General features: G+C 53.4%; 6 protein-coding genes across 6 annotated transcripts in view; 2 read left to right on the top strand and 4 right to left on the bottom strand.

Annotated features, from left to right (window-relative positions):
• Positions 1-956, bottom strand: part of SNOG_11866 (hypothetical protein) — a gene marked incomplete at both ends in the record, with an annotated part of 2,171 nt that extends 1,215 nt beyond the window's left edge. Inside the window, one exon of the mRNA XM_001802051.1 lies at positions 18-956. Coding sequence (XP_001802103.1) covers positions 18-956 — 939 coding nt within the window. The remainder of the gene's footprint in view (positions 1-17) is intronic.
• A 1,853-nt stretch (positions 957-2,809) lies between these two features.
• SNOG_11865 (hypothetical protein) lies at positions 2,810-3,355 on the bottom strand (the record flags this gene model as incomplete). Its single annotated transcript, XM_001802050.1, has 1 exon — positions 2,810-3,355. The coding sequence occupies one exon, from the start codon at positions 3,353-3,355 to the stop codon at positions 2,810-2,812; it is 546 nt and encodes a 181-aa protein (XP_001802102.1).
• A 1,664-nt stretch (positions 3,356-5,019) lies between these two features.
• On the bottom strand, positions 5,020-8,095 carry SNOG_11864 (hypothetical protein; the record flags this gene model as incomplete). Its single annotated transcript, XM_001802049.1, has 2 exons — positions 5,020-7,078; positions 7,110-8,095. 2 exons carry the CDS (start codon positions 8,093-8,095, stop codon positions 5,020-5,022), a joined length of 3,045 nt encoding a protein of 1,014 aa, XP_001802101.1.
• An 846-nt stretch (positions 8,096-8,941) lies between these two features.
• Positions 8,942-9,490, bottom strand: SNOG_11863 (hypothetical protein; the record flags this gene model as incomplete). Its single annotated transcript, XM_001802048.1, has 3 exons — positions 8,942-9,061; positions 9,090-9,205; positions 9,379-9,490. 3 exons carry the CDS (start codon positions 9,488-9,490, stop codon positions 8,942-8,944), a joined length of 348 nt encoding a protein of 115 aa, XP_001802100.1.
• Positions 9,491-10,055: 565 nt separating this feature from the next.
• Positions 10,056-10,273, top strand: SNOG_11862 (hypothetical protein; the record flags this gene model as incomplete). The annotated part of the gene is made up of 2 exons (XM_001802047.1): positions 10,056-10,094; positions 10,178-10,273. 2 exons carry the CDS (start codon positions 10,056-10,058, stop codon positions 10,271-10,273), a joined length of 135 nt encoding a protein of 44 aa, XP_001802099.1.
• Positions 10,274-11,579: 1,306 nt separating this feature from the next.
• Positions 11,580-11,727, top strand: part of SNOG_11861 (hypothetical protein) — a 1,568-nt gene continuing 1,420 nt past the window's right edge. Inside the window, exon 1 of the mRNA XM_001802046.1 lies at positions 11,580-11,690. Within this exon, the coding sequence (XP_001802098.1) occupies positions 11,602-11,690 (89 nt within the window). The 5' untranslated portion in view covers positions 11,580-11,601. The remainder of the gene's footprint in view (positions 11,691-11,727) is intronic.

The raw sequence follows: 11,727 nt of genomic DNA, 5'->3' as shown, positions 1-11,727 counted from the left end.
GCTGCGTTGGGGTTGACTATGCTGATGCCATATTTGTGACACTTCAGGGCTCGCTCAAGTACGTCGAGCGACATGGCGAGCGCGTTATCTCGCATCCATGCCTCGCCTCCACGATGGTGTAGCATGAAGTTGAATTCCATGTTCGGCAGCACACTATCTCCCATCACCAGATATGTCTCGTCGTCATGAGGTGGTGGGTGCATGGCTCGAACGTTCAACTCCCTGTACCGAAGAGGGGTAGGGAAGGCCTGGATCGGTTCTGCTCGCAGTCTGGGTTCGTTCTCATGATGCTTCTGAACCGCCGGAGAGGCCTCATATCGGACGTCGGCTTTCCACTGCCAATCCTTTTCGAAGGTCCAAGGCTTGACCAGGACATCAATGCTATATCGGCGTGTGCGCAAGCGCGGCGAGGTCTTCTTGGTTGGCACATAACCGGCACGCCCAAACCCACGAGAGGCAAGAACAAGCATCTGGCTCGTCTCCTCGCGCATCATCTGTTTTGTGCTGTTGAAGATGCTAACGTCCTTGCGAAGCGTGCTCGTGTCGATATTGACGCGACCACTCCAGTTGTCGAGACTGATCGGCACAGGCAATTGTTCAGACCAAGTTGAAGGATCCTCGACGGAGGGAGCCGTAGCCTCGGGTGTGGTGGGCAGTTTTGTTGTCGATAGTGACTCAGTTGTGGCTGATGACAGTGTGGACGGAGCTGGCTCATCGGTGTTGGGGGTGCTGCTTGTGGTGGTGGGAGTCGTAGCCTTCGAATCGGAGCATGTAGTCATTCCAGACGCGTTGGCTCCTGCTACTTCGGTCGGCAGACGGTCTGAGGGCGCAACCTCAGGCGACGACATGAGTGAGTCCTCGTTGTAGATTTCGAGCACCGCGTCTTCAGAGTGCGATGGCTGCGCATCTATCACCGCTTCTATTGTGTAGACCTTCTGGACCTCCGGGGCCGGCATGATTGGTGAGCAACTTTGTTGTATGGCGGTTGAGTAGCCCCAAAGGGATAGTGCGGTGAGTTGAGGTCGGTAGCGCTTAGTGGAGCGTTGGGTGAGGGTGAGTGCTCTACCGTGGGAGAGCCTTTCCCTGCGGGGCGGAATTCGGCACACAATACCAAAGCGCAGATTTCAAATTCGAAAGTGAGAGCGTGGCGAGTGGTGGGGGAGAGCGCGCGTTACCCAGTGAAAGTGGGAGGTGCGCTAGTCGAGATATCAGAAAGTTTGCTCAAGGTGCAGCAACTGTTTGCGTCGCTGAACGTCAGGGCAAGCTGAAAAAGTGAGCTCAAATAAGAGCTGTGTTGCGTGAGTTGGAAGGGGCGAGTGAGGAAGGAATGAGAGTCGCTTCCTTTAAAAGCTGTGGAAAATGTTTCTGGCGGAGCTAGTGAAGATGATAACCATGGTAGGAAGGGACCCTGGCGGACAGAGACGTCCACTGCAAAATCGGATTTCACGTGCTGAGACAATAGGACTTTGGAGCGAGTATGCAGTAGGAGAGAGTAAAGTAAAGATAGGAAGTATACGTGTGCGCGAGAGGTTGTGATGTCACTTCCTCGTGCGATGAGGATGAGGGGAAGCTGGTTCGGCGCGTATAGCCACGGCGGTGAGGTCGAAGCACGCCTCAAATATTCGCTTCTAGATGCTTATTTTTACATATGCTGTGACTGGTAGACACGTGAATGGCTGCACATTCGTGGTATCTGGGGTGGCCGAAGTGCGCGACGGTGACAGCCTGCACTTCGCAGATGGCGACAAGTGGGCGCGCTCCTTGAGCGGCGTCGCGAAACCAAGTCCGCAATCCAATACCCTTGGCTTAATCCTTACCATGGCCTTGAGACAGAGTCCGGCTGCCGCGATAGTATTGCAGCGTGAAATTTTGCCAATCAAGTTGTGGGGGTTAGCCTCACGCTCGTCAACGCGGTGCTCTACCGTATCTGCCTGCTGTCTGTAAGCTTAAGCATCTCTCCATATGCCGGGGGAAAATTGAAGACCCTCTGGCAGACAGCAACGAAATTATCGTTGCTTGAATGTATTACTCAAACCTGTCCGTTGTGCCACCTCTACAGCTGCACTCTACCTACAACGCGGCCTACAAAATAACCCTAGCTCTTTTCGTATATATAATTCTGCACTTGGTTATTGCAATAATTCCAGAGCCAGAAGCTGTCAATATCAGCACGTCTTGGGCAGCTAATTCCGAAGAAAGTGTCCAGGGTGCTTCATACCTAGCACGTGACCGCCTCTTGCTGACCGAGAGTGACATTTCAAACGATATCTAGATAACCATCGCCAAACTCTTGATGAAAAAGGAACTACGAAAATGACTAAGATGGTGTAAGTATTGAAATGCCACAAGCGCAAGCAGCAAGTGAAGTTGCGGAAATCCCTGGCGTCCCAAACCGCTTCTCGCTTAGCACAAACGTCAACGTCAACAGATCAGTGTCACTACCGTCATCACGCCCTTCACCCTCATCAATGACATTGAGCAAGGTAATGGAGAGAGCGTCGCCAGCACGGGGAAGTAATACGGCTGCCACTTGAGCAGCACAGCATCATCGCAAAGAAACCGGCCATCTCCCTCTCTCATAGGGCAATCGCGGGCTTGTCCTGTCACGACAACGATGCAGCCACTTGTACCGGGTGAACTGAGATTAGACCCGTATCGACACGAAGCTGTAAAAGGTATCGCTGCAGCAGCATGCTGAGCTAGCGTCGTTGCACGTAATATCTAGGGAAAAGTGTGTATGTCATTGCTATTGTCGCTACGCTAATATACTGATATATTACAAAGAAACGAGAAAGATCATAGGACTACGTCAGGGAATGCTCTGGCGCCTGGTCGCAGGAGCGCATCCACTAGGCTGTATAATCTGGACAGGAGGTAAACTGAGATACTCCACAGCAGGACGTGGAATGAGATCCTGAATGAAGATGTCCTTATGCTGGCCGGGATGCAGATCGTAGAACTGACGAATAGCGTCTTTGTCCGCCTGGCTGATGGTGAAGCGCGACATGTCACCGACATTCCGGTCATTCATGATGGACTCGTTGTCATGGATGTGAGATGGGTACTGATATGCGTTACCCGGCTCCTTGTTGTCCTTCCAAAACTCGTGTCGAAGTCCGAGGATATGGCCGAGCTCGTGGCCAAGGACTTCAACGACATACTGCTGCTCGCCGAGCAGACGAGCGCCGATGTCGATGACTCTTCTCTGCCAGCCGGGAAAGAAGGCTAGAGCATAGTGATCCATGCCCAAAGCTAGATTGTATGCGATTGAGAAGGTGGCTTCCTGACGTTTGTATGTCTCCTCAAAAGCTATGCCAAATCCAGTCGCTTGCCAGTGATCTCCGGCGGTCCTCATACCGGTTTGGATGACTGTTGCTTGAACAGTCGACAAGCCGCGACACTCGATGTAATAATACAGCGTAGATCCTGGGGCCCAGCGAATGACTGTGGTTTTGGAAAAGTTGGTGTTGAACGCTAGAGCACTAGTCTGGATCTCCTGAACATGGTCGTCATGGAGTCTTTCAGTCTGACATAAATATCTGAGGATATACGCTCCAGGGCATTGCAGCTTGCCGCGCGGGCCGAATTTGTCATCGTTCGAGACCTTTACTAGGTCATGGTCTTGGCTATGAACGCCATCACTGAAACGGCCCGAGTGAGCGCTCACGACACTGCTATTTGCCGATGAATAGCTGACGAGATGATCCAGATGGTGATTGGGGGCTCTTCCGTATAATTTTGGGGTCATGCAGATGAGATCGTACGTCGCATGTACATTTGATACAGCACTCTGGGCATATATCCGACTTGACTGATCTGAATTCCCGTCTCCGATCAGCGTGATATATGGTGTTCTATTCGAGGAGCGAGCCATTGTAGTGCTGAAGACAAAAATAGCGAGTGGTTCTCGAGGCAAGAGGACAAGTTCGTACAAGAGTACTGGTCGGGCCAGTACAAACTGAAAACCAGTAATGAACTGAATAATCGATTGAGCGAGCACAGGTGAATGAGTGGGGAATTCTTAAGCAGGAAAAAGTGTAACCGCGAAAAGCGTGGAAGGTTCCTCATCCCGGACTGTAGCAACCAAGCTGCGTCGGCCGACCACTCACAGACAGTGCGTGAACCAGGCCACCCGTGGCGTCCAATTCTAGGCATCACTCCGCAGCCAACCTGTGTCAGCGTCAGTGAGGAATCCACGTAAGCCTTTCGACATCATAGCACGGAAGCACTGATCATGGACATATATGATTCCATTCATTTACATATCTCCCACCCATCAATAACTCTCCTCTCCGCCTTCAATCATATCCCAGTCCCATCCATCCCTCATCCCCCCAAACTCCAATTCGGGCTCGAAAATCCGCCCTACTAGCAAAAACACAAAAGAAAAGCTAATCAAGCCGCCCATTCGCTAATGGCGCTTTCCCAAACATGGCATCGCTCGTCGTCAATGAAAAACAGTTGATTGTACAAAGAGTGTGTGTAATGTAGTTTGTGTGTGTGAATAAAGAGTGGCAGTGGGGAGAGTTTTTAGTTCATCTTGTCGGCGGCACTAGAAACTAGAACATTACGGTTTATTGGCGTAATTCAACGCGCAGGAAAGAAAAAAAAGGATAACCCCCCACAATTGGGTTTGGTGTGAAAGGAACGCCGTGGATACGCCCCCGGCTGGCTTGGAAACGAAGGGAAGTTGGAAAGATGAAAACGAAAGGGAAGAGATTGCGTGGTGCGTTGATCGTGAAGGTTAGCGTCTTCAGTGATCTGTGTTGCGCGGTGTGGTCCGTGGTGAAGGGATCATGTGATAGACATGTCATGCCTGTCACTTTGATGTCCAAGTTCGTTGCTCTGGCGCCAGAGGTGGAAGATGCCGGTCCAGTACCATAGAGTTCAATGGCGGACGCCACATACACGTGGTGCGCAACCTTCTTTTGGACGCGTAGACGCCGAACTACGGAGGTCGCTCCGAGTGCTTGTGTACATATGGAAATGAAGAAAGGATCATGACCATCGTGATAGTGTTCATAAAACGTCCCAAATGTTTCGTGTGATTGGACTGCTGCCGGCATGCACAGGGCTCCGGGGGTCAACGGTAGCCTTCTCGGGAGTCCACTGTCGAGGTACCGGGTCTGTCCAGTCGTGACCATTCCGTCCATCTTTGATGGTCTCATTCGAAGACACCGGGCTATCGTCCTCGCTTGTAACCTGGAGTTCGAAGTGGAACGGATTGCGAGTGAACTCTTCTGCTCGCGGGGACATCAAGGCATCAATGTCATCCGCAGCATGTTGAGGTGCAGGAGCCTTCTTCGGCAACTTTGACGCCATCGCTGTCTGTAACTTCTGCAACTTGCGCTGGTCACGTAGGTTCGGTGAAGAAAAACGTGTCTTGATACCTTTGGACGGGGTCGATAGAAATGCTTCTTTTGGCGACTGAGGTGTTTCGGGAGCTTTGGGTATCGGCACGTAATTACGCGGTGGCGACTCGATAGTGGGCGCATTCTTCGTCTCGCCAGAGGTGTTAACGCTATCAATGCGTGGCGAGTGCCCGAGATCTTGGCTCGTACCCAGGGTGCGCAGCGGGAGCGACTCTGGAAGTGTCGGCTCTGCCTGTGCTGTACCGTCGAGTGATGCAAAACCATTGAACGTCTGGTGAGCAGGTGGAAGAATGGCCTGGAATGATGGCTGTCGGTCTCGCGGCTGAGCCTCTTGAATTACCGGAGGAAGGGGCCTGTCGAAGGGATTGCCAGGAATGTCGAAGCGCGTTGGCGAAGTCAAGCCAAACGGATCCTCATCTACGGTCACCTCTGGCTTGAAAGGAGACATGTGAAACTCTTCGGCCCTTGGTGACGCCAATGGCTCCTCTTCATCGTGATCATCCTTGCCGAAGATATCCTTGGGAAATTGTGTTGCAATAGGCGACGCAATATCGGATGGATCGAAAGCAGCGATACTAGAACCAAACCTTGGAGGCGACGGTGTCTCGCCAAGGTTGAAAGATGCAGCACGCGGCGAGAGCAGGTTGTACGATTCGTCGAAGCCACTGTGGTTCAGTCCGGTCATGTGGAACTCGGAAGATCTTGGAGAAACGAGCGTAGGTCGCGCATCGTGCTCTTCCTCGACCGACTTCCTGTCGTCAGAAGATGGCTCCGTGTCATAACCACTTGGCCATGAGTGGTCAAATGATGTCTTGATAGGAGATGTGATCTCCGAGCTATCGAACTGCTGCTGTGGAGCAAAAGAAGGTGACATGGCAAAGCTTGCCACAGCCGGCGATCTGAGAGCACCGAAAGACAGCGGCTGAAGACCGACAGACTGGCCCACTTCTAGGTGCGAAGATGTTACCTCCGCCGAACCCTCCTGGGCTCTGAGTGGCAGTTGACGGGAGAAGTTGGGGACCGCGGAAGGCAGCTGCAATGTTGAACGCTTTTGCGGAGGCGCTTGGAGAGGCGTGGTGGTATCTGCCTTTGGAGAGGTGATATCATTTGCAGTAATCGACAAGACAGGAACGACATGCCCAGCAGGATCAACATAAGGAATAGTTGATGGAGACGGTTGTGAAGGGAGGTCGAAGTTCGACTGACTGACATCCCACGAGCGGCGGAAGCTAGTGGAGAAGGCACCGGTTGGTGCTGACAATGGACCGGGCGAGATAGCCATCATGTTGCCAGTACTTGCTCGCTGCATGGACATGTCGCTATCAGGTGGTAGCGGTGCGGTCCGCGGTGTCCGTGAGCCCGAAGTCGTAGTCTCGAATGCCGAATATCGATTACTACCGTTGTTCAAGCCGGCTGATCGCCGTCCAAAGCCTTGGTTTCTGCTGTCGTTCGCCCTCAAGAGACCATTGCGGAATTCCTGAAGCTGCATAATGAGATTCATGTTCGGGCCGATCCACTTGCTTCGCTTCTTCGCTCGGTCGTATGCGTCTTGTACACTCATCTGGGGATTTTTGTATAGGCCATATGCCACGATCAAACTCGCGGAGCGACTCACGCCGCATTGGCAATGGATCAACACTCGCTTCCCTTGCTGAACCCTCTCGTCCATAATCTTCACAAGCTTGTAGAGATCAGGGACAATGTCGGTGTTATGCTCCCCATGGCATGTGGATATACTCGGGAGTCTTGTAAGTCTTGCCATCAATGACCAGTTCTCCTGGCTGAATGGTTTGCATCACAGGTGTGGCCTTGGGCGTAGTCGGTGAATTGTCGTCCATGCCGAAAGATGTGGTCGGCTTCGCCCGTTGCGAAAGAGCTGCGAAATCGACACTCTCAGCTGGTGGACCGTCTATCCTCCTGGCGTCAATATCTTTTTGCGACTGTGATGTTGGCGATGTGAAAGGGTTTTTGACCTCACTCGCAACGTTGATGATTACGTCGAAAGTGCACGCCTGCTGAGTTGTGGGCTCGAAGTAGAGGTAGACACCGGCTTCGTATATGCAAATTGGTCCGTTGGGGTACGCTGCGGGCTTTTCCTCGCGTGACTGTGGAATGTCAAAGTTCTGCTCCTGATCCTCCTCCTCTTCCATCTCGAACGGGACCTCAGACAAGCCGCTGGGCTTTGTGACAAGCGGGCGCAACGCGGGCAATGTCATGCCATTTGAGGGACCCAAGCTTGATCCGCATACGGGCAATGATGGAGACGACTGGAAGTGCCGCAACGCAGGCCGGTTGAAGGACGGGGTAGACGGTATGACGAGACGCGCCGGCTTGCTCTCTGAGCTGCCGGGCGATCCAATGGTCAAGCTGAGATTCGATGGCCGCCTCTTCGGTGGTGTTGGCGGCTTGATGAATAGTGGAGAGGGTGGCGCCGAGCTGTTCCTCTCTTTGTTCACGACGGCCACGGGTGCAGGCGTAGGGCCACGGAGGTTCGTGAGGGACGTTGTGGTATTGATGCCGAGGTTCTTCAGATTCCGTGCTTTCTTCGCGGGTGTCGTAGGTCGCTGCAGCTCGAAGAAAGCACTCGGTGATGCGTCTCCAGGGCTGGTGTCAGGCCTGCGCGAACGGAAGTCGGCCACGAAGGAGGATGATGCGGCAGTCTTGGCTAAAGGCGACTCGGGTGAGACGCCTGGCGACGGGTCGGTCACAGACGAGGAGTCCATGGTGGAGATGGTTGTGGTTGGGGGAGTTGTCGGAAGAGGCCGTGGAGTTGCTGTCGCGACTGTCGGTATGCGTGTGGTAGGAAGAAAAGGGTGCACCGCTCGAGGCAGGCCGTGCTACGTGGCTGCCATGTGCATTTGTGTGATCTTGAGTTCCGTTGTTGTGCAATTCTCCTCCGAACACTGCGCCGAATGAGGGCATCGGCATAAAGGACCGCGGGCTCGTCTGAACCATACTGGGTCGGTGGAAGTTAGGCGAATGTGCCGGACGTGGGCAGCGGGTGCGGGTGAAAGTGTGCTCGAGTTTCTTGGAAGGAAACGAGGAATTAGGTGCAAAGAATGCTCTCTTTAGCGTCGGACTGTCAGCGTCTGTGCTATTTGAAGGTGCCATGGGCGCAGTGTCCCTGGTACTGGGGACGGTATTGTGCAGTACGGAGTCGGGGTCCTGTACACTGTTTCCAGACAGGCTGTTTACGGACTGCGGAGAGGGTGAGGGCATGCACATGGTGGTGAACAGAGGGCGGTACCCGCGTGCCGCGCTCTGTAGGGAAAGACGTGCTTACGCCAGTTGGCAGCAGCCGATCCAATAGCCTGAAGCTATACGCAGGGTATTTCCGTCGTGCTTCAAGTATCCAACAATACCGTGTACAGCTTCAGACTATCGGTTCCAACCGCACAGCGTATCGAGAAGGGGCAGTGTATGAGAGGACGGGGCACAGGATACAGGATACAGCAAACAGGAAGCAGAAAACGTGTTGACGTACCGAAGCGATTCGCGAGCAGCGAACAAGCCACGCTGCTGTTGGTGGTTTGGCTGTGTGGGAGGATGCCAGATCCTCGACTAAGCGCCTATACAAGGAGCGACTGGGCCGGCGATGCGCCTATGCCTGGGAACGTGGCGCGGAACAAGAAGATTCGAATAGGCGACCAGGTGGAGGCGGTCGTGGCGGGTGGAGCAGGTACGGCGCTCTGGCTGTCGTCTCGTTGTCGTGCTCACTCGCTGTCGCACACGAGGAGTCGGGGGATGGCAGGCGAAAGCGCGAAGATGTTCGGTTCCGCGGGTTTCGTGCAGTGTTGCGATCAGCCGGAGTCGCCAGTGTGAGCCGCCGCTGCCTAGGGAAGGTGCTGTGGGTGAGAAAGGAAGGTGCGCGCTGTGAAGTCGGGAACGACAACGACCCAACCACGCAGCGCACCTCGTTTCCAAGCGCCGGGCGTCTTAAAATAGAAGCGCGACGCCAGCCGTGCACATTCGCTCCGCTGCTAAGATTCCAGACGCAACCACTCACAGTCGTCGCCACGCCGAGCCTGTCGACCACTCTGCAATGCCAGCGTGAACTGCTCACTGCTTGCAGACCCAGCGCTGTTTGCTTCGAAGAGCCGCTGTCCAACGACACGCATTGTTGCCCATGCCCGCAAACTGCCCTCGACCTTCGACCTTTGTTCCAGGCGAATGACTGCCCCAAGAATAGCCCCCTGAGGCACGCATCGCCATCCTGGGAAAGGCTAGACGAGACACCAGGCCCTGGAGATGATTGCAGCCACCCCGGACGCTAGCCGCCACCCCAAAGAACACAGGGACTGTCGCCTCTGGTCAGCGCTTTCTTTTGCAATTCATCACTTCGGCTCGCATCATGATTGCTATTGTGCCGCATTGCACCGCTCTTCAGGCTGAGGTATCCTTGCCTTCGCCTATCCGTAACGGCGTCCTGAGGCTCCAAACCCGGCAAAGGCAGAATTCTCTAGGATGAAACGCAAGGCTGGCCGACCCACACTGTTGGCGGGGTGAGTTGTGCGATGATGCTTGAACATGTGCGACTTTGCGACGGCACTTTGGAATCGCTCCCGTCATGTGAGCAATCTTTGCTGTTTCAGATTGCCAGCACCTACGCTGCGGTGAGTTTCGCTTTACAAATTCTTGAGCATCCGCGACTTCGGTTCACCAGTTTGTGCAACGTTGCCCGACATGCCGTTTGACAGTTTGCAAGCGGATGTCTTTGCGACAGTGCGTCCAACACACCGCTTTGGGTTCCCGCCGATGGTAGTCCGTCCTGTAATCATCATATCTTGCCTGTTCCGGTCAAACAGCTGGCCGAAGTGTTTCAGCCTGCCAACAATTTCTCACCCGCGGGAAAACTCATGGACCCTGGCGACGATCCTACGACGGCGCCGCGCCGACGATAGCGACACGTGAGATCGAGGGCCGATCTGGTAACGCTGACTCGCATAGAGTACACCACGAAGACGGAGTACGCAATGCACCCATCTGGCTGGTCGCATTCCGCCAGACAGATTAATGCCCAGGCAATTCACAGTTAGATGGCTTCATTATCTCTATCTTGTCAGATGTGCCAAGTATCAGCCCGACCAACGCCCGGGGTAGAGTGCTGATCGTGCCCTGAACGCGTCAACATGGAATTCCGGCAGATCTTCCACCAGCCGGGCTTGTGGCATGAGGATCTTTTACTCTTCGATTAAGGATGGTCAACAAGCAGATCATGACGCCAGACAGCCAACATAAAACGCCAGGGAGAGTTAAATTGCAGCAAAAGCTTTCCACCTTTGAGCCGACATGGCGAGTGTAACTGCAGACACGGGCAACTGCAGGCGAGCGTCATATTGATTACACCTGTTAGAACTATAACATCGAATGCGGTATGTTATCAATGTGATAGAACAGATCCTCAGCGTGACTGTTTAGGCATGTTGTTTCGTCTATCAGACGATCGTCTTGGCACATGGGCCGTACGATGATCCATATTGTTCCGCTATATCATACCTTAGCATGAGGACTTAGCATTCCCACAACAATAGCCAGATTATGGACCTTCAGTCCTTCTCTTATGCATACAGGCAGGAAATGACCGCCAGTGTGCCTCAATGTACTTGCATTGAATTTGTATTTCGTATACGTTAGGAAACACGACGAATCACCAGACAACGTAAAAGGGTCATTTTTGGACTCCACATACTTTGGAGTTCATGAACGGCTGCGAAAGAAGAGTACTGCAACTTGGCACATGCTAGACGACATGTGAGGCTGCACTATCGACTTATGCTCAATGTTCTGAACTACGACTAAAACGGGCCAGGCTGCAAAATTACACAGCCCATCCAAGAATCTGAGTCTATACACACAGCCGTTCAGTCAAATCCAAAGTGCAGCGATGTTTCCCATGGCTTCGAACTATGGAATGCACTTGCTCACTTTCCCAATTGATGGCTTGCAGTAATGTCGGTGCCCTAAGAGTGTCCGCAATCACAGCCCTCAAGTGAACTCGAACTTGGCGATTTAGTACAGCACCTCTATGGCAACTTTCATGTGGGTTGGCTTTGTCGGCAATGGGCAACGAAGCTCGCATTTCTGGAGCGACGCGCTAAGGCCATATCTGGTGTAGTATCACGCCAAGATGTCGGTTAGTCAGCGGCCACAATCGAACTACCACCTAGGCAAAATCATCAACACCACGACAGGTCAGCGATACTAACAACAGCAACGCCCACGAGACACCATGTCAAGGCCGACCGTTACCGTCATCTCCGCCAAGGGCGAGTCCACCAAGGACACCCTCACCGTGCCCAATGTAATTCAAGGTCAGTTCTACGACGCTTTTCGCAATTTCGAGATGGGGAGGAAT

Source organism: Parastagonospora nodorum, assembly GCF_000146915.1.
Source record: "Parastagonospora nodorum SN15 chromosome Unknown scaffold_20, whole genome shotgun sequence".
In the NCBI taxonomy this organism is placed as follows: domain Eukaryota; kingdom Fungi; phylum Ascomycota; class Dothideomycetes; order Pleosporales; family Phaeosphaeriaceae; genus Parastagonospora; species Parastagonospora nodorum.
This window is presented reverse-complemented; position numbering and strand designations above follow the sequence as displayed.